This window comes from Ctenopharyngodon idella, chromosome 2 (assembly GCF_019924925.1).
Source record: "Ctenopharyngodon idella isolate HZGC_01 chromosome 2, HZGC01, whole genome shotgun sequence".
NCBI classification, from domain to species: domain Eukaryota; kingdom Metazoa; phylum Chordata; class Actinopteri; order Cypriniformes; family Xenocyprididae; genus Ctenopharyngodon; species Ctenopharyngodon idella.
Window position 1 is genome coordinate 41,707,586 of NC_067221.1, and position 21,205 is coordinate 41,728,790.

At 32.8% G+C, this 21,205-nt stretch overlaps 1 protein-coding gene across 3 annotated transcripts in view; it reads right to left on the minus strand.

The window, feature by feature from the left end:
- tcf3a (transcription factor 3a) overlaps positions 1–21,205 on the minus strand; it is a 40,809-nt gene that overhangs the window by 18,448 nt on the left and 1,156 nt on the right. For all 3 annotated transcript variants that reach the window (XM_051875031.1, XM_051875025.1, XM_051875017.1), the window contains exons 2-8: positions 19,151–19,278; positions 17,187–17,250; positions 6,851–6,921; positions 5,281–5,341; positions 4,291–4,322; positions 4,087–4,207; positions 2,575–2,633 (exon numbers count right to left, since the gene is read on the minus strand). In XM_051875031.1, the coding sequence (XP_051730991.1) occupies positions 2,575–2,633; positions 4,087–4,207; positions 4,291–4,322; positions 5,281–5,341; positions 6,851–6,921; positions 17,187–17,250; positions 19,151–19,204 (462 nt within the window). In that variant the 5' untranslated portion in view covers positions 19,205–19,278. The remainder of the gene's footprint in view (positions 1–2,574; positions 2,634–4,086; positions 4,208–4,290; positions 4,323–5,280; positions 5,342–6,850; positions 6,922–17,186; positions 17,251–19,150; positions 19,279–21,205) is intronic.

Sequence of the window (21,205 nt, forward strand, 5' to 3'; positions counted from 1 at the left end):
AAAGAGAGAGAGAGAAAGAGATGCATTCCCAATTACTGAGCCATCTGCCCATTCCTGGAGACCGGCCAACACCACAGACAGCTGGAGACACATGGAGAGAACGAGGAGGAAAAAATGAAAGGAAAGAGAAATAGACGAGGACAGGGAGAATAAAAATAGAGGGACTATTTGAGGGCCGTAGAGACAATAAGACCAATGTTAAGAACAGTAGTACAATAGCCGAGGTATATAACTGACGAGGTCACATGAAATATACCAGTTATTTCAGAAAAATTGAGATACTGTTCTAGTTTTATAAATATTTTGAATCAGTACTCTTTTATAATTTTAGTTAAAGTTTTAGTAACGTTTTTATTTTTATTAGTGATTTTTTTAAATGTCTATTTAGTTTTTATTATAATTTAATAATTATTTAGTACATCAAGTTAAACTAAATAAGAAATGGCAACAAGATGATATAAAACAGACCGTTTCAAAGCAGCTTTACAGAAAGTGCATGTTTCAGTGTTTCAAACAATTATTTCAAAATTTTAGACACAATTTCTTCATTTCACTGAAATACTGCATTAAGTAATAATGTTTTAGTGCAAAAATATTGGTTGTTCTTACCTCTTATGTGATTATAATATGAAACTGTTTTCATGGTTTTAGTTTCAGTTAACTATATAATAACCCACAGATGTACACTGCTCCAAATTATTATGCAAGTCACATATCAGTAGGATTTCAGTACAATAAACATTCAAATTTTAGTGTTTGTTTGTTTTATTTCTCCATATCTTTTTTTAGATAACTGGTATCAGGTTTGTTAAATAGTTTTCCAGGTCTTCTTGGTCAAATGGAAAAACTACTTAAAGAGATTGTTCCACATTATTAAGCAAGTCACAGTTCTTATGCAATATGAGGAGGAAGAAAGATTTTTCTGAAGAAGAAAAGCATAAAATGGTGCAACGTCTTGCAAAAGGCATGAAAACTACTAATATTTTTTGTAAATATAGTTCTTTCTCCGCATATTGCATGAGAACTGTGACTTGCTTCATAATAATAATGTGGAACAACTTCTTTAAGTAGGTTTTCCATTTACTTAAGAAGACCTGGCAAAAATGAATATTCTGTCATCATTTACTCACCCTCAAGTTGTTCCAAACACTTCTTGTGAACACAGAAGGTGGTATTTTGAAGGATATGGGTAACTAAATAGTTTATGGACCCCACTGACTTCCATAGTATGAAAAAAATTTGGTTCCCGACATTCTTCAAAATGTCTTCCTTTATGTTCAGCTGAAGAAAGAAGCTCATACAGGTTTAGAACATCTTGAGGGTGAGCAAATGACGACAATTTTCATTTTTGGGTGAACTATACCTTTAAGAAACCTGTCTGAGATTGATACCAGTTATCTAAAACGATATGAGAAATAAAACAAACACTTTCTTTGAAAAACTAAAATGTGAATGTTTATTGTACTTACTGATATGTCACTTGCATAATAATTTAGAACACAGTGTACATTAGTGAAACTAGTGAAATTTGGCTATTTGAGATCATCAGCAGTGATCACATGACCGATTAAAGGGATAGTTTACTGAAAATGAAAATTGTGTCATCATTCTGTCATCCTTCTAAACCGCTATGACTTTTTCTTCCATGGAACATAAAGCAAGAAATTCTGCAGAACTTCCAAGTTGCTCTTGGCTCGACAGACCTAAACTATTATTTAATGAAAATGCAATTGTCCTGACGGCTCCTGCTCACTGGGATGATTTTACTGTAATGAATAGAGCAGCTCAGAAAAAATACATTTCCACAGAAAGAAAATCAAACAATGTGGTACAACATGAGGGTGAGTGAATGAAGTCTAAAATTCACAGTGTACAGTTGCTGTTTTTTAGTACTTTGTGAGTAAATATTGTGTGAAATATTCATTTAATATCAGCTATTTTGCATGCATCTCATATAATTACCGTATTCTCCAGAAAATAAGTAGTACCTGACTATAAGTTGCACTGGGTAAAAATTGCATTGTTGAGAGAAAAACTATTCAGAAATGGGGAAATGCACTATATAAATAAACTTGAGCTCACGTACATCTCTCATTCGGTTCTTTGCACATGTTTTGCATAAGTCACTTTGGAATAAAAGTCACAGCATGTTTCAGACAATAAAAAAAAAACATTACTAATATTCTGGAAAATATGGTAAATTGTATTTATCACCTTACATTTCGCTCTGCACTGGAAAGAAGAAAAACTAAACTGATTTAAATAGGAAACGACACAGGAAACAGAACATGCACCGCTGCCCACGTTAACTCTCCAAGGCCTCGGAGGAATAAGCAGATGAGCACTTTTGTCCATGCAGAGATTTGCAAGGGCAGCGTGTGAGGGGGAGGAGTGTTTTGACAGCATGCACGACAACATAAAAGGGAAAGAGAAACTATAGGTGGCTTGCAATATGCATGTAGTATGTGACATGAGCACTACAGAAGTGCATGTGTGTGTACATGTGGGTCAGATCGACGGCACGTGGATTGATAATCTGGGCTCAGACACTAATGAGGCCACGTCGACACTCACCGAAGAAATGGACGTCGGCAGTCCATGAGGAACCTTCCGGATCTTTTTGGGCAGCGGATCTGAAACAAAAACATTATTAGCAGACCACAAATGGATACCGAAGACTGATTAAGGTGATCATGATTGATGAGCTGATGCAAAAGAAGACACCTCATGATTTCCAAAAACCACACATTTACATGACTGACTCTGTGTTGTCATTGCATGTGCCCACAAAACCATACTGCACAAGGGAAAATATCACAAAATACACCACTTGAATATGATATAAGACACAGTACTGATCACTAGGGCTGCAATATATACCAAAATAATAATAATGCTGCAATTTCATTAAATAAATAAGCTGCATGCATGTAAATAATCACACAGTGCCATGCTTCATTCTGAAACCAGAATTTATCAGCAACATGTCAGAATAAAAGCTTGATGGTTTGCCATTTGAAAATGAAGAAATTCAGATAAAATATTAAAATTGTAATTTTACAGGAAAATAAAAATATTTTTTATTACTTTATATTTTTTTATTTTACAGTACAATGGTATTATTACAAAATATTTCTTATTTCATTTAAAATATATATTATTTATATATATATATATATATATATATATATATATATATATATATATATATAAAAAAATTAAAATAGTATTTTATAGCCATATTAAATTGGTCAATAACTGCAAATTTTTAATTTTACAAGATTTTTTTTTTTTTTTACTTTATATTGTTTTATTTTACATTACATTAGCATTTTGTTTCATTTCAAATATATATTTAATAATAATAAAATCACAATATACATATATACAATCGTACCAAAATGTATTCAGACACCTTGAACATTTCATTCATTAATACAGTTTATTCACTATAGTTTAAAAAATGCTAATAAAATATGACAAGATCTCAGAGTTAAACTGTGTCAGAAAAAATTAATCTTAATTATGTCAGATAACACTTAAGCAAAACATGGTCAGGTCAAAGTGTCTGAATAAGTTTTTGGTTCCAAATTATCATCAATTTTACTGGTAGTCCACTGTATGAAGAATTTTGGGTATAATATGTCACAGTTTACTTTATTTTGCTATCCTCACTTACAGAAATGAACTATAGTGTCCTGCACCCACTAGTAAAAAAAAAAAAGAAAAAAATCATATCTAGTGTCTGAATAATTTTTATTTTGACTAATATATATATATATATATATATATGTATATAGTCATATTGAATTGGTCAAAAACTGCCTATGAAAACTTAAGCAGAAAGTGTTTTTTATTTTAAAATCTGTTCACTTTATGGTTACTGGAAAAGGTTTGAGTTCGTTTTTATAAAGAGTAAACCAAAGTTTGAAAAGGTCTGGCTATGCGAGACTAGGAAATCTGTTTTATATTATTATACAGTTTAGTGGTCAATATACAAATATTGTTACCAACCAACCAATCACAAGCCAGCATATCTGTCAAACCCAAAGAAATTGAAACGCACCAATCCGGAGCTCATCTCACCTATGTTGGAGTCGGCCGGCCTCCGGCGGTGAGGGCTGTAGAACTGAGAAGAGACTTTCATGCCCGGCGGGGAAAGTCCATCGGACCCTGGGATGCTAATATCACCTGGCAAGAGCTGCGGCTAAAAATAAATGAGAGTTCTATGAAGATCAAACCCAAAATTGCTCACCAACTTAATAACAGCGGATTTTGTGTGTTCATTACCTGTGTAACAGGGTAGCCTCTTTCAGATTTCCCTGCAAAACACACAAGAAACTCTTATACTCAGGCAAAACGGATGAATTATTACACTTGGATTACTAAGGGCTAGGCCTACACAAAATGTGAAATCAGTTTTTTGTTTTTGTTTACTTTTTTGTGCCGACTGTATGAGAAAATCGAAGAAAATGTGGAAATGCATTGAGCACGTCAACATGAAAAACATTTGCAACCCATTTAACTTCAATAATGTGACGCAAATCTGAGGGAAACAGGATATTTTTTATAAGGCAGGACTAATATATATATATATATATATATATATATATACACACACATACACACACACATATACACATATACACACACACACATATATACACACACACACACTTCATATACATTTGATGTTGCGTTTAAAAACAGTAATGAAGCTGTGGTACTAGTAAACTAACATTACAACAAATAAATGCATTAAATATGAAACAGCGTGTTGGGTTCGAGGGGAGTGTGGATTGTGATTTATTCATCGACTGATAATGTTGGGCTGAGGGTTGCTGGACTCCATCTGGCTGCGTGTGACCTCAAGTGGCTGAGGTGCGGCGTTTATGGGTTTAAGACTGGGCACAAACAACAAATTGTCCCATTATAAATGCCTAAGTGGTAATTAGTTAAAAAGCAACCCCCACCCTGCTTTAAAGCCCAGAGAGGCGCGTGGATTAACCCCCCTGCCCGTCCCCGAGAGGAAAATCCCTGCGTGACCTAAACCTGCTCAGGACAGCGGGGCGCTTCATGGGTTTTTGCGCTCGTGAATAGTTAAACTTCAGAGGCTGATCTGCAGTGGAAATGAGGTCGGATTGATGTATGGTCTGACACTAACAAAAACAGAATCTCTGAAAACACCTCGTCCATAAGAACATCATCTATCATTTTAAAAATCCACTTCCTAAAACTGATTTTGTAGGTAAACTGACATGTAGTGCTGCGTTAACTTACCGTCAATCTCCAAGTTGTACATGCCGTCATGCTCAGGGTAGTGATGTCCATCTCCATACAGCTAACACACAAAAACATACAATCAAATGATCAAAAACACAATAATCAGCACTGATAATCCAAATTTAAAGTGGTTACATCATCAAATATTAATATGACTGAATGTTGTATACTAAGTAACATTATGTACTTAAAACTTCAGACAACTCATAGCATTTACTGGAATTAAAATTACATTTTAATTTAATATTTTTAAATTTAAATATAATAAGTAATATAAATATATATAACTTAAATCAAATACAAAAATTAAACTTTATATTATTTATATTATATTATTTAGATATTATTTTAATTTAAAAAATATAACTAACTTAAATAAAATACAAAAAATAAAACTAATATACAATTTATATATTAGTTTTTTATTTTAATTTAAAAATATATACATAATTATATTTAAAATAAATAATTATATATGTCAACTCAAATACAAAAAAATAAAATTAATATGTTTTGCATATATGTTTTATTAAATATTTTAGTTATTATATTTGAATTTAAAAGTAAATATTTGTAATAAATTGTTTTAAATATGCAAAAAAGCCTGTTTTTTACATAAAAATGAAATATAGTTTCGCGTACACAATTATATATATATATAAAAATCAAATGAATGTTTTGTATTTATATTATATATTAATATTAGTAAATATTTATAATTTAAATAAGCAAAACTTTTTTTCATATAAATGAAATACTTTCATACACATATATATATATATATATATATAAAAATATTTATATATATTATTTTTGTTTATAAACATTATTCATCTTTTTTTATTAAATACTTTATTATTATTGTTATTATATTTAAATAAATAAAAAATAGACCGATAGACACAGCTAGATATATATTTAATTAAAATATAATTTATATCTATCTAATTAGTTTTTTTTGTTTTAATATTTGAAAAGACTAAACCTATTTTTCATATAAATGAAATATAAAGACTTTCACGTAGGGAAAAAAAATCCTGTTTACTATTAAAGTTAAGAGAGAAGGTGGAAAATGGTCATAAAAAATGTTGGTACGTGAACTTTATAGACAGAAGACAGAAAACCAAAAGAGTCTGCTAGATAATGATCAAAATAGGCCAGGGACAGAACAGGTCACATCACTCACACATGTGATGCGTCTAACGTTCACACAGCCTGACAGGTGAGAGATCAGCGCTAGACAGAACAGGTAAACACGAGGATCACCAACAACGGTCAACTAATCTCACCCACTGACCGACTGACCTACAAACACACGTCTACTTAGCTTACAATCTACAGTTTCCTTCAAACAAACCATCACAAGTCAAAACAGGAGCCGTCCTAAAGTGGACCAGATATCTGCTCCAGTCGGGTTTGTTTCCTTTAGGGATTAAGAGCTCATGGTACAAGCAAAGCATGAGCAGACACTGGAGACGGTCTGTCCTTCTCTGCGTGTGACTGTGACAGTCACGCACCGACGGCTCAATGCTGAGGAGAGTGTGAATCTGTGAGTGTGTGTTCGTACCCGTGCGCCGAACGAGGGACTGTTCGCTTCTCCTGGACCCCAAGCGCCGGAGCCACTTCTTTCATCTATACCTGAAACACAAACAAACATTGGGATTAAGACATAAATATGTTTTATCTGCACAAACTCATCAAGGCTGCATTTATTCGATCAAAAATACTGTAAAAATTCAGAAAAATTATTAAAATTTAAAATACCCATTTTCTATGTGAATATATAGTAAAATGTAATTTATTTCTGTGATCAAAGCTGAATTTTCAGCATCATTCCTCTAGTCTTCAGTGTCACATGATCCTTCAGAAATCATTGTAATATGATGATTTATTATCAATGTTGGAAACAGTTGTGCTGCTTAATATTATTTTATAACCTGTGATACTTTTTCAGGATTCTTTGATTAATAAAGTTAAAAAATATCAGTATTTATTTAAAATAGAAATCTTTTGTAACAATATACACTACCGTTCAAAAGTTTGGGGTCGGTAATTTTTTTTCTTTCTTTTTTTTGAAAGAAATTAATACTTTTATTAAGCACAGATGTGTTAAATTGATAAAAAGTGATAGTAAAGATTTATATTATTAGAAAAGATTTATATTTTGAATAAATGCTATTCTTTTTAACCTTTAATTCATCAATGAATCCTGAAAAAAGTATCACAGGTTCCAAAAAAATATTAAGCATTTATTATCAACTGTTTTCAACATTGATAATAAATGAGTATCAAATCAGCATATTAGAATGATTTCTGAAGGATCATGTGACACTGAAGACTGGAGTAATGATGCTGAAAATGCAGCTTTGATTACAGAAATAAATTATATTTTAAAGTATATTAAAATAGAAAACCATAATTTTAAATTGTAATAATATTTCACAATATTATTGTTTTTTCTGTATTTATTATGAAATAAATGCAGCCTTAATGAGCATAAGAGACTTCGTTCAAAAACATTAAAAATAGTAATGTTTCCAAACTTTTGACTGGTAAGTATTTTAGTTATGTTTGAATTTACAAATAAATATATATATATATATAATTATTTTTATATATTTTTTAAAAAAAATGCAAAAATGCCTGTTTTTATATTTTATATATTATATAAATATATTTTATTAATATTTTATTTTTGTTTTTTAAAATTTAAATATAATAAAGAATTTAATAAAAGATAAATAGATTTAAATTATATATATATTTAAATTAAATATATTTTTTATTTTATTATTTTTTTAAATGTTTAAAAAAAAAATCAGTTTATTCATATAAACAAAAAATATAAAGACTTTCACGTATGTATTAAACATCAGAGAAAAGGTGGAAAATGGTCATGAAAAATTTTGGTATCTTAACATTATAACATTATAAATGGAAGATAGAAAACCAAAAGAGTCTGCTAGATAATGATCAAAATAGACCAGGGGAGATATGGAGATATATATATATATATAAAAAAAAAAATAAACAGCATTTAATTGACATGCACCAATATAGAGTGAAAAGAGAAATATGTGTGCAATATGTGTGTGTGTTTGCATGAATGACTTGTGCACTAATAGATCTTAAGAAGCCCTGAAGGCTGATTTCAGGTTTACTGAACCCCCATAAGACGAGTTTCTTAAGCCTCTTTCACAAAGAGATTCCAGAAAGACGTTCCGACGCTTTGGGATTTTGTTCGATCACACTGTCAGATCCTCCCCACAAGCGGTGCATTATCAGGTCAGGTAATGACCCGACTGAAGCGTGATGGTCGAAACTGCGTTTTTGCTTTGCATCTCAATATCTGCCATCTTACCAGCGCAAGTGTGATTTGACACACGTGAGGTGAGCTGTCGACCAAACCTCAAAGGTTTCAGAACCACAAATGTCACCGAAAATTTACGCTAGAACTCAAAAACGAAAAAAAACAAACAAAAAAAAAAAAAACACAAAGGCTGGAAGATTTTTAAAGATTGATGGTGCAGAAATTTCCCCAAAACCGCCCCCCGTCTGCGCCTTAACGCTCGCAAACATCTCTGGAGAGAAGGAGCTTAATTGTGTGCTGATTTGCATAATTGTGCATATTAATGAGGTCTCAGCTTATGAATATGCATTTTTGTTTTGTTGTCTAATTAAAAAGAGGGAAGGGGGGGGCGATCATGACAGAGCCGGCGATGGAGCGGAACAGAAGTACAGCGGACGAGTGAATTACGACTTTAGAGCCATTGCCGTGACAACCACGATCCGGGTGGGGGGGGGGTGGGTGTCACAGGCTTGTGTCAGCAAATTCAATAAAACGACAAGGGACAACACAACAGCACACACTGTAGGGTACACACACCACTGACGGAGCAGAACCAGCAAAACAGGAAAGAATTATTCAAGCACTACCGTCGCTCTACTGCAGACGAGCTGCTCGCACACAATGAGGACGGAAAGTTCATTACGAGCGGCGTATTTATCCAAACGCTCAACAATAACGGCACTTCCTGTAGCCGGTGGACGATCATCTAGAGGATCGCAGCCATAAGAAAGGCTCCCTACTGAGACAGCATCCACAGAATGATCTCACAGGAAAACATTAATTCAAAACAGAAGGGTAGTTACTATCGTACTAAAGATAATTTAAAAAAAAGTTTTACATTATAATTGAAAGTATGAAAGATGGATAATTATTTGGAGATCTGCTGAAGATTAAATTAAGTGTGTTATTAAATTATTTGTGTTATTGATTAACTTTAAGAGAATGCTTGATGACGGTTAAGGTAAACCGTAAATATTGGCTAATGTATATCCAACACTGAACAATATTCTACAATAAATAAATGCATATATAAATGCCTAATTGCATAAATAAACATTAATAGATACATGCATAAATACATAAATGTATAAATAAACTTAAAGTCATAACTAAATGCATAAATAGATAAATGCATAAATGCATAAATAAAAAAATAGATAAATGCCTAAATTCATAAATCCATAAATGAATGCACAAATAAATGTAAACAAAAAAGCATAAATACATATATAAATAAACTCAGTCATTCATAAATGCATTAATACATAAATGTATAAATACATGCATAGATAAATGCATAAATTCATAAATGAATAAATTAATGCATATATAAATGCATAATTGCATAAATAAATGTTACAATAAATAAATGCATAAATGTATAAAACTTGTAGATAAATGCATAAAAATAAATGCATAAACATGCAAATACATAAATGTATAAATAAACTTATAGTCATAACTAAATGCAATCCAGTAATAAATAATGCATAAATATAGATAAATGCATAAATTCATAAATGCATAAATAAATGCACGAATAAATGCGTAAATACACAAATATATAAACTCAAAGTCATACATAAATGCATTAATAAAGGTGTAAAAACAAATGTATAAACAGATAAATGCATAAAAATATAAATAGAAAATAAATGCATAAATAAATAAATAGATAAATGCATAAATTAATGCACAAATAAATGCGTAAATGCATATAAATAAACGCAAAGTCAAACAAATGCATTAATAAATAAATGCGTAAATAGATAAATGCATAAAAAATATAAATGCATTAATAAATAGGAAGCTCACTAGCTTCTGGGTAAGGGTGAGGAAGGGGACTTTGTGATATCAGCCAAAAAGAAAGTCATTTAACTGTAGCAGCAGGTTATTATATTTTAATGAAAAATTATGAGGGCTTTTTCAGAATAACGTGAACTGATGAATCATTAACAACGAGTCCAAGACTGTGTGTTAATAAAGTAGCAGTAAGTATGGTCAGTTCTGATCATGTCGACTTTAAGAGCGTTTCAGGTTCAGGGGAAGTGAGATTTGTATTTTCAGCGATCCGTGGCGGGTGGGAAAAAGAGACAGAGATGAAAGACAGCTAATACTGTGAAATACTGTGAGAAACAACAGGAGGGTGATGACATATCAGCACAGTATGAAAAAAAAACTCAAAAATAGAGGTGATCCATATTCATAAGCGCACTGAATATTCACTCCAATTAACAGAACTGATTAGTGGGAGGAAAAGTGAGAAATTCATTCAGAAAAAGACCCTTTTGCTCTCCAGACGACCATAAAAATCTCTGTACATTAATGGTGAACGGCTGAAGTTATGAGACATTCCCCTCCACACCTGAATAAACAAAACTTTGCTCTGCAGGCCCAATAAAAAGCGTCTGCTACGTGTTTGAGCGTCTAATGGTTACAGCTGATCCGTTCTGCCTCCTCCGCAGAGGGCAGCGACCTCTCCTAATCACAACCACGCTTTATGTACACCACAAACAGGTAGAACCTGGTGAGATGCACGACCTGCCAAACGTTTCAACACATTTCACAATAACAGTGAAGCCAAAGACATCAAATAAAACAGATCATCATATAAGGGAATGTGTCATCATGTCTTAAGAGCTTCGGGATTCTAGCACTGCTCACACATGACATTCATCAACCCACTGGGATGCTTTTAAAACACCCTGAAGGAGTTCACATGTGTATAATGGGCCTTGTTAGAGAAAGAAACTCGTCTGCCAAACGGTTTAAAGGGTGATTTCTTTCAATCAGAGGAATCATCATTTTAACCAAACAGCAAAACTAAAAACAATAAAAACTAAAAATAAATCAAGAAATGTTTTTAAACTGAACACAAGTAGGGCTCTTTAATAAACAAACAGAATCCCAGATTCCACTTTAAAAAAACAAACAAACAAACAAACAAAAAAAAAACGGAATTTAGTGGAATGTCACGGAATTTTGCACATTTTGGATGAATAAATCAAAACGAGGAAGAAATTTAATTTAATTACATTTTAAAAGTTTATTAAGAAAAATTGTTAAAGCTTTATGCATTTATTTGATTGCCACCATCTTTGATAATATTTTATATTTTTACAAAAGAATTTGTATTTAATCAAAACAGAATCCAGAAAAATAAAAACATTTCAAATGGTACTATTATTATTATTAAAATCAATAAATTATTCAAATTATTCAAATTATATTTAATTAAAATTATAATTAAATAATAACATTATAAATCATATTTAAAAAATTAATTAAAAAGGATCCAGAAAATTTTAAATTGAAAACTTCAATAATTATAAATGTTTTTATATATATTATATTTTATTATTTTAAATAATTTTAAACTAAAAAATAAAACAATGCAAAAAAGAGAAAAAAGCAAAATATTTTACTTGTTTACCTGAATGTCATGTGAGCATTAACCAACATCAGAGAACTGTGACATGCAAATGTGTGTGTTTGTAAATAAATAATTAAATAAATTTTATTTAATTAATTAATTAATTATATATTATATATTATATATTATATATATATATATATATAAAAAACATAACACCTGGACTATAATGACAAACAGCAACATTTACCATGTCAATATTTTTACTGAATTTTTTTTTACAAACAAACTGAATCAACGTGGAATCGGCAAACAAACTGAATCAACGCGGAATCGGCAAACAAACAGAATCAATGTGGAATCAGCAAAAAAAAGAATCAATGTGGAATCGGCAAACAAAAAAGAATCAACGTGGAATCGGCAAACAAAAAAGAATCACCGTGGAATCGGCAAACAAAAAAGAATCACCGTGGAATCGGCAAACAAAACAGAATCACCGTGGAATCGGCAAACAAAACAGAATCAACGTGGAATCGGCAAACAAACAGAATCAACGTGGAATCGGCAAACAAAAAAGAATCAACGTGGAATCGGCAAACAAACAGAATCAACGTGGAATCGGCAAACAAACTGAATCAACAGCTTCACTGATACAGATAGTTGGGGGGGAATGATTCATTAGTCCATTTTGTCTCATCAAATAAATCTAGATATTTGACATCACTTAGATCAGGCTGTCCCTTGTTCTTCTCCGTTTATAAGCAGATGAATCACAGTAGTCGAGAGCCGTGTCGTGTCATCCTGAGCTCTGTGTACAACACTCCGCTCTACCTGCCTGAACAGACACGTTAATTACACGGAAACATGTAAGAGTTTTTGGCCTGAAGGGATGGTGAGCGAGTCGTGAGCTCATGGAGTGACTCAGGGCAGATATATTCACACAAAGAGACCAGAGCTATAATTATGAGGAGAGAAACGCTGAGCGAGTCACACTTGAGTCATGGGCTACAAGGGTCCCAGACACACAAACACACCAAAACATCTCTGAAGCAAACTTGATTTATTACTAGTTCTCACTGCACGTGACTCATAAGCTTATCACAGGTTATTTTAACTTAGCCTACATATCAATAGCCTTACTAGTGTATAATATCAGTCTTGTTGTTTAGGGACGGGCAATATATTGAGTATTTACAATATATGTGATGATTTTAGTGATATACAAACAAGAAACACATTGAATGTGTTAAAGGCACAGTATGTAAGATTCACTAGAGGTCGCTTATTCCAAAACAACAACAAAGGCATAGCTCGATGATGCCATGAATGAGCGTGGAATCATGGGAGTTGTCCACAATCTGACAGGACTCAGGCAGAAATCATGTTAATGGATGAGCGAATATATTAGTTTTATTAACGTTACTGTGGGACAAAGCAGGGCTGGCTGAGAGCCTGGGACATTTTACGCCGCTGAACTCAAACTTTGTTATATTTATGTTTGATTACTTGAATTCACATTATGTTATTTCATTCTAATCACAAAGGTCAGTTTATCTGACCAATTAAAATTGTGGCGTAACACACCATGGTTTTACTTGTACAAAACAATCATACTAAAAGTGTTTTAAAAGATGTGTTATAACATTACTCTATTTTGTTGCACATTGCAGTAAGCTAGAAAGATATTAGAATATCATATTACAAGGGTTAGGTCACCCAAAAATGAAAATTATGTCATTAATTACTCACACTCATGACATTCCACATCTTCAGAACACAAATTAAGATATTTTTGATGAAATCCGATGGCTCATTGCATTGCCAGCAAGATCATTTCCTTTATTAATGCCCAGAAAGCTATTAAAAACATATTTAAAAAAGTTCATGTGACTACAGTGGTTCAACCTTAATATTATAAAGCGACGAGAATAGTTTTTGTGTGCCAAAAAAAACAAAATAGCAACTTTATTCAATAATATCTAGTGATGGGCGATTTCAAAACACTGATTCTTGAAGCTTCAAAGCTTTACGAATCTTTTGTTTCAAATCAGTGGTTCGGAGCGCCAAAATCCAGTGATTTCAGCAAATGAGGCTTCGTTACGTCATAAGAGTTTCGAAATTTCAATAGTTCACGTGACTTTGGCAGTACTCCGAACCACTGATTCGAAACAAAAGATTTGTAACGCTTCGAAGCTTCATGAAGCAGTGTTTTGAAATCGCCCATCACTAGATATTGTGGAATAAAGTCGTTATTTTGTTATTTTTGGTGCACAAAAAGTATTCTCGTCGCTTTATAACATTAAGGTTGAACCACTGTAGTCACATGAACTGTTTTAAATATGTCTTTAGTAGCTTTCTGGACATTGAAAAAGAAAATTATCTTGCCGTCAATGGAGGCCTCACTGAGCCATCGGATTTTATCAAAAATATCTTAATTTATGTTCCGAAGATGAATGAAGGTCTTACGGGTGTGAAACGACATGAGGGTGAGTAATTAATGACTGAATTTTCATTTTTGGGTTGAACTAACCCTTTAAAACATTGTATGGTCGAGAAAATGCTGTATTACTGTTACTAGAAATAAAGCTCTTTCTCATTATGCTATGTTATTCACTTGACAAAATAGTGTTGTCTGATGTTGGAAACATTTGGGATAATGTAGGTCGACACGAGTCAACATATGCAAACCTGTTCTAGAGGTTTTTGGATATTTAATCCAAAAATTTGACATATTGTGATTTTAATTTGACAAGTTAAAACTTTAGGTGTTGCACAAACAAACAAAAACAAACTTTAAAAATTTGTTTACAGTATGTTGTTTCTTGCATTGAACATTTTCAATCAGCACTGCGATAATAGCCTAAACGATGGTTCAAAAGAAAAACATTAAGTCATTTCAAAGTAAATACATTTATATTGAATGCTGTCAAAAGGCTGAACATTAAGCCCTACTTTTAGCAGCGATTTTTCTTTCCTATTCATGAAAACTCTTTGCATTTTCTTTATTTTTAACACAAGTTCTGCTGTTATTAATATCTCACTTATTCTCAGTTTCAGGTACCCAGTAAATGAAACTCTGTGGCCGGTGACACTCAAATCATCAGGCAAACAGCATCCTCAAACTCCAAAATGACTCAAAGACAAAATTCTAATCATGTCATGTCCCAAGTGATGAAATTTTACTCAAATCAACAGATTTAAAAACAAAATTAAACAAACAGTCAGCTATTAAATTACAAAGTGCAAAAGTTGGGCAGGACGAGTCACTCGCTATTCAAAGTCACACAAAAAAGGTCTGAAAGAGAGCATGTGGTTTTACTCTTTGTGTTGATGTAACGACCCGGCTGGACTTCAGTCACAACACTCATATTCTCTCAATCAACGCCACAGCGAAGGGAGTGCCATGCTGAAACTATACACTTCTCCACATGACATCTATTGACTTATGAAGAACTTTTGTCCTTTGCATGGAGGATTGTGCCGTTTGGACAATGACACCAACCGTCTGCCTTAGAGGAGACCATCGCCTGACCAGATCTTATTTCAAACAGATCATCGCTCACACTAGATCAATAGAAAGGTTCACCAAAAAAAAAAAAAATTCAAGTTCTGTCATCATTTACTCAATTCAAAACTGTGACTTTCTTCAGAAAAACACAAAAGATGATATTCTGAAAAACACTACACTGGACACCGTTGACTTTCATTGACAAGAATAAGGTCCTATGAAATCAGTTTTATTATATTCCCAAATTCACTTTTATTGACTTTTTTTCTATTTTAATTTTTTTTTTCCCATATTCATTTTTCTGAATACGTTTTAAAATGGTAAAATCTTTTAAAATTATTTTTTTTGTATCCAAAAGCATGTCTAATTAATTGAAACCATGAAACATACCATTTAAATGTCATTTATTTATTTTTTCCTTCCCCAAATTCAGTGTTTCCGTGTTTACATATTTCTGGAAAATTTTATTAAAATTTTAATAGATCAAAAAGTATGTCTAATCAATTTATAACACTTAATTTAATAATTTATTATTATTATTATTATTTTTTTTTTTTTACAAAATTAAGGCCTTATGAAATGTTTGTTTTTTCAGAAATTGTACTGTTTAATTTTTTCTGGATTTATGATTTAATACAAATTTATTATCATGGTGTTAATCAAATAAAGGCATAAAACATTAATAATGTAATTAATCTTTTATAATTAAATGAAAATGTAAATTAATTTTGTGTCAAACAAAGTGCAGAACAACAGAGGTTTACAATTAAAAATAAAACAAAAAATGTATTAAAAAAAATAATGTTTTAATAATGTTATGAATATTATTATCATTACTTTGAGAAGTACATTCTGCTGTACAATAGTAATATATTTGTCATAATTTCTTCAAGTTAAACCAAACTTTTATTTTGGCAGGTTGTTGTGAAGAGCTTTGAGTTTCTGTGTGTATCTGATGATAGTTGAAATAGTAAAATTATTCATCCAAATTCCATGACATTCCATGTTATACAGTTTAGCAACAGGATATGATGTCACGGTTTAATGCTTCTGTTTTAGATAAATACTAAATTACAAATAATACATTAAAAATACTGTGACACTGCAAAAAGAATCCGCATTCTTTCTTAATCAAAGTGTTTTAGTTAAACTGTGAATGGTGAAACGTCACCTGGGCATGTTCGATTTCAAGAGATTTACAGCGAAAAGATATCTGACCCTCCATAACGAACAGAGACTGAATTTGGGGGAGATGGTGCAGCGGCGGTGGGGGGTTGTTTGGAGTGTTGTTTTAATGTTTGTTGACATTGTTCGCAGGGGTGAGAGGACGACTCATTTCCCATCATCCCATCCTCCCCCATGATGGAGGGGCGACAGCTGAGAACACGGCGAGAGCAGATCAGAACGACGAGGATCAAACAGGCTTCGCAAACACTCGGATTATAACGACAACGACACGTGTGCAGAACGACTGGCTGATTTCTGCAGAACTGGAAAGCACGAAATTCACAAACTTCTACACATGAATATTTATCATGTTAAAATCCATTTCGCAAATTTTCCAGAATTAGGAAACTATATCAGTTCCTCTCCATCCTGAATCAGTTGTTTCTATAATCAGAGTCGTAGTAACAGTAACATCTGTTAAAGTGAAGGAATTTTAAAGTGCCTACCGAACTGACTGCTGGGTAAAGGTGGGCCTCTGTTCTTCCCGTTTGGCACCTGATGAGGGAACATCTAACAAAGAGAGAAAATATTGTTTCAAAACACACACCATAGCTTCAAAAAACATCATATGCTTATTACCAATCTTATGCATCAGTAATAGTGGACAACATTTAAAAAAAAAAAAAAAAGGTTAGAAATTAAGTGTAAATTCACCTTTTGCCATTTAATTAAATTGTCCTAAAACACACGATACAGTAACAGCTTTCAGTCTTTCTACTTCAAAAATTCATGTTTAATTCAATGTGTTACCTTCAGTTTCTTTGTAAATTATGAAATTAACAATTTGAGTAAAAATTGTTTCAAAGCAAATCCTACACCAAATTTTTTTTTCAGTCAATGACACTTTATGAATGTGTTCAATAAAATGTATAAATGTTTGCATGAAAAGTTAAGGAAAGGTGTGTATTCTTCTTACATCATCTTTTGCCATTTAATTAAACAGATGTTCAGCAGTGTGTGTATACAAGTATATACACCGTGTGTGTGTGTGTGTGTGTGTGTGTGTGTGTGTGTGTGTGTGTGTGTGTGTGTGTGTGTGTGTGTGTGTGTGTGTGTGTGTGTGGACACACTAACTTTTAACCTTTTACTTTACAAGACACCACTAGATAACCCTTGAACTGAACTATGAATAATATTAATAAACATTTTAATAATATTTTTTGTCCATATCTCTAGTCTGAAGTAACCTCAAAAAAAGGCCATTCTATATAAGGAAAACACATACTTTAGTTATGACTACCATACAACAGTCAAATACAGCAGTCTCTTGTACCTTTACTGCTTAAAATGCCCCATTATGTTATTTTAAATAGGGATGTACAATGTATCAGCCGATATATGTTAATTTTTAATGTTATCAGCCAAATAAAAAAAATGTGGCTGATAAATTAAAGCTGATAAATAATGGATTACTTCCTTCAGCTGAGACACTTCAGATGGTTTACCATGATAGGTTTTAAATTGCTTGAAATATGATTGAAATCACTTCAAAAACAAAAACAGTTAAGTGCAACATGTGCAGCACAAGTCTGTCATATAGACTACATAAAATTATAATGAGAACATTATAATTGTGTGTTTGAAACATGGCTTTTAATGGCGAGACTTTTGTTTTTGTAATCAGGCTCTCAAAAATTATACAAAAATTTGGATTTAGATTTATCGGCCAATATATCCATTATCGGCTTTCAAATATAAAGAATTATCGGTATCGGCGCATCCCTAATTTTGTTTCGGAGTCTCCTACAACAGGTTTACACACTTCCAAGGTCAAAAAACACTTAAATTTTCTCATAATATCCACTGTGGCATCAGCTCTTTTCTCACAGTGTCTGAAACGCTTCGTTCGAAGATTCGGCCTCTCTAAACCCCGCCTTTCTGAGACCCTGCTCTGCTCCGACTGGTCAGACGACCCAGTCTGTTGTGATTGGTCGACCGCTTATAGCGTGTGTCGGAAACAAAACACCTATTAGCATATCTGAATTTCAGCTCTTGATTCAGTAATACGAACAATACTGTTGGTTTTTCCGTATCAATTCCAGCGCGAGTCCTCGTCCGTTTAAAGTGGATTCACAGCGCTAAAAATAGTGTCTTCTCGACATTAACAACACAAACCAATAATGCCAACCACCATAGGTTGGCATTATGCAAATTTGTTACATGTTTTGTCCCAGGAAGTGGGACTGGAATTGCTGGCAGTTCAGAATTGATTCTTTTTAGGAGACAACTTTATTTGTCGTGCACTTTGATCTTTAAAACTTAGACTTTTACATTCACAATCAGCTATAATACACACTGCATGAAAGGTAATATTTGAAAAAGCATAATAGGGGCACTTTGCTTGACATTTGATGTCAATTCGCCATTAATAAAGGTTATTAGAAACAGCAGAACAGTCTCTTGAACTTACAATACTGAAATCCAACAAGTCGTTTAGCTCCATGTCGGTTCCCACCGTGGCCATCCTGATCCTGCGTGTTCTTGATCTGCGTCTCTTGCTCGACGTCTCTCTCTCTCAGCTCAAACAGGTTTATGATCCTGCAGGGATAATGGACAAGTGTGCTTTCAGATCATCTATGAACCTCAGGTTAAATGTATCTGGGCCTAGTAATCAAATCTGACATGCATGATCCAAAATAATCCAGTTGCTGCTTCCATCTGAAGAACTACACAACATTAGAGACGTGCTTTAATGTAGTGTTTTCCCAGAATGCACCACATCTGAGCTCTCAAGCCCTCAGTTAACCACCAAGGGAGACCACCAGCGAGTCTCCAACAACCACCCACCCGCCCACAGTTACACACACCTAAAGTACGGGAACTAGTTAGTTGCACAAACAACTATGATTCCTGTAATGAAACAGCATGATGTAAAACATTTCTATAGCATGAAACATCAAGCAGGCACTTGCAGTTCATTTCTATACATTAAACATTTTAATAGATATAACTTTTTTTTCCTGTACAATGCATATATTTTGCTTTTCAATATAAAGTGCAAACCAATTTTGGCTGCTTTTAAGAACACAAATGTCACATCCATCTAGCAGTTCAACTTTGCCAGTTAAAGCGAAGTGCTGTGATTTTACACTTTTCCTTAATTCACAAACCAACTCATTAAACATCAGCACTGCACCACACAGACACGAGAAAAGTGAGAAGCCTTATCCAAAAATACTTTCGTCATCATCACTGCGCCAATAACACCTTCACTGGAATCATAATCAGCACCTCCATTGATGATCAACAGGTAGATGACTGTGAAACATTATCACAGAATACTGCAAAGAACCCATTGCTTTACTTTTGCATCTGGGATGCACAAAGGAATATCAAAAAGTTCTCTGGATATGAAGCATGGTAATAATAATGACACGTAGAATGATTATACTATGATTTTTAGGACATGCGCAAACATTTTTTATGTTTTTGAAATAAGTCTCTTCTGCTCACCAAGGCTGCGTTTATTTGATGAAAAATACAGTAAAAATCGTAAATATTTTTACCATTTAAAATGACTATTTTCTATGTAAACACACTGTAAAATTTAATTTATTCCTGTTGTTCAACGCTGAATTTTCAGCATCATTACTCCAGTCTTCAGTGTCACATGATCCTTCAGAAATCATTCTAATATGATGATTTTCTGCTCAAGAAACATTTCTGATTATTATCAATGTTGAAAACAGTTGTGCTGCTTCAGATTTTTCGGAAAATCAACATTTTTTTTCCAGGATTCATTGATAAACAGAAAATTCACAAGAACAGCACTTATTTGAAATAAAATCTGTGACTTTATAAATGTCTTTACTGTCACTTTTGATCCAATTTAATGCATCATTGCTGAATAAAATGAATAAAAAAATCGTACTAAGACTACAAATTTTAAACAGTAGCGAATGGCATGGAAATAACATTGTTTATCATCGCAAATAACATGGCAAAACCTGTACTATGGTAGCACCATTTTTTAAAATCCAAGGTATGCATAGTAAATTACTGGTAGTAACATACACTAGGCTAGCATATCACACAGTATGTGAATGTTTTGGAGCATGTTTTTTGACATGAATGTTACATGGCACCAGGGTATGACCATATTTTTGGGTCATGGTATTAGGTCATGATATTAGTATTGATATATTTACAGTAGCACGTTAATATCAATACACATCTTTAAAGAACCTTAGATGTAAACACTAAATTAACATTCAGTAGCACTAATTTATGTGAAATATCATGGTATCACCACAGTGCTTCTTTTATGGCAAAGCTTCAATCTTCTACAACACGTGCAGCATTATACATGTAACATCCAAATACATGAGAACAATCCATACGTCTCAACACCAGAAAGATCAGCAACAGGCCGAATCACATGAAGGCTTCAGGCCACGTTCACCCTAAATGGTGAACAAGACCCCCCCACCCCCCACCCCCCAACCTCTCCAACACAAAGAAACAC